The 1,114-nt window shown below is 55.3% G+C and overlaps 1 protein-coding gene across 1 annotated transcript; it reads left to right on the top strand.

The window, feature by feature from the left end:
* Positions 1 to 241: 241 nt before the first annotated feature.
* On the top strand, positions 242 to 952 carry Pmar_PMAR018853 (conserved hypothetical protein; the record flags this gene model as incomplete). Its single annotated transcript, XM_002779636.1, has 3 exons — positions 242 to 523; positions 575 to 770; positions 825 to 952. The coding sequence occupies 3 exons, from the start codon at positions 242 to 244 to the stop codon at positions 950 to 952; spliced, it is 606 nt and encodes a 201-aa protein (XP_002779682.1).
* Between the last annotated feature and the right edge of the window lie 162 nt (positions 953 to 1,114).

The following is a 1,114-nucleotide window of genomic DNA, read 5'->3' as shown; positions in this document are numbered from 1 at the left end:
GCATGATATCATCTTGGACTGCACAGACTGTCCTGCGACACGCTGGCTGCTCTCCTCAGCCTGTGCTACTGCGAGACGCCCCTTCGTGTCGGGAGCGGCCATGGAAAGGTCTGGCCAGGTGACTGTCTATTGCAGTGGAGAGGCGGGGCCTTGCATGCGGTGTGTGTTTCCGGAGCCTTCTGATGGTGGAGGGGGCAGAGGGGGATGCGACACTCTCGGAGTATTCCCTCCTTTGCCTGGCATGATCGGCTGTGTGATGGCCTCAGAGGCCCTCAAGCTTGCCCTAATGGACGGTTCCCAGCTAGAGGAGGCCAGCCTATCGGGACGCCTGTTGTTGGTGGATATGCTAGACGGAGGCCTCTCTACGAGGACAGTAGCGTTGAAGCGGCGACCAGACTGTCCGGTGTGTGGGTGGACGGAGGAGTCTGCCGCGGCACAAGACCGTAGTGATGCTAGTAGCCTACATGATGATGGCGATGGGGTACAGTTGCTGCCAGCTGTCAACAGTATCGGCCCTAAACAGGTGAGCATCTTCTTCACGAGGGCCGAGGAGATAGCCATGTTGTGTCGTCAGTTACGGCACCTCATGCTTGAGAGCCCATCAGCAGCCTGCCTGGTCATCGACGTTCGACCCAAACCACAGTTCGACATGGTCCATCTCAGAGGCAGCGTGAATGTCCCTTATGAGGACTCTCAGGAGTTCGTGGATAAAGTGAAAGCCTTGCTTGAGGACCATCGTCCGAACACTGCTGTTGTGTGTTGTCGGAAAGGTAGCCAAAATACGTCTACGGAGTTAGTCTCAAACCTCCCCCTCCCCCCTGCAGGTAACGACAGCCGTCTTGCTGTTTGTGCATTGCAGACGTCATTCAAGTACCTATTGAATTTAGATGGCGGCATCATGCAAGCCGCTAAGGAGCTGGGTGTCGCTGGGAAGCACCTATTCGTCCCGTAGTTGGCCGTCCATCGATCTGGCGGTGGCCATCGCGTTCATTTTTTTGCGACTTCCATCAGTAGTTTCCGAACCACAGTTTGCGTGTGATGTACCATAAGTGCATCATTAGTTTCTATAACGACTCTTGGAAATTTTGGATTTCGGTCAAAGGTGGGGTGGGGG

Source organism: Perkinsus marinus (genome assembly GCF_000006405.1).
Source record: "Perkinsus marinus ATCC 50983 genomic scaffold scf_1104296946624, whole genome shotgun sequence".
Lineage (NCBI taxonomy): Eukaryota > Perkinsozoa > Perkinsida > Perkinsidae > Perkinsus > Perkinsus marinus.
The sequence above is the reverse complement of the archived record's forward strand: the minus strand, read 5'-3'. Positions and strand labels throughout refer to the sequence as shown.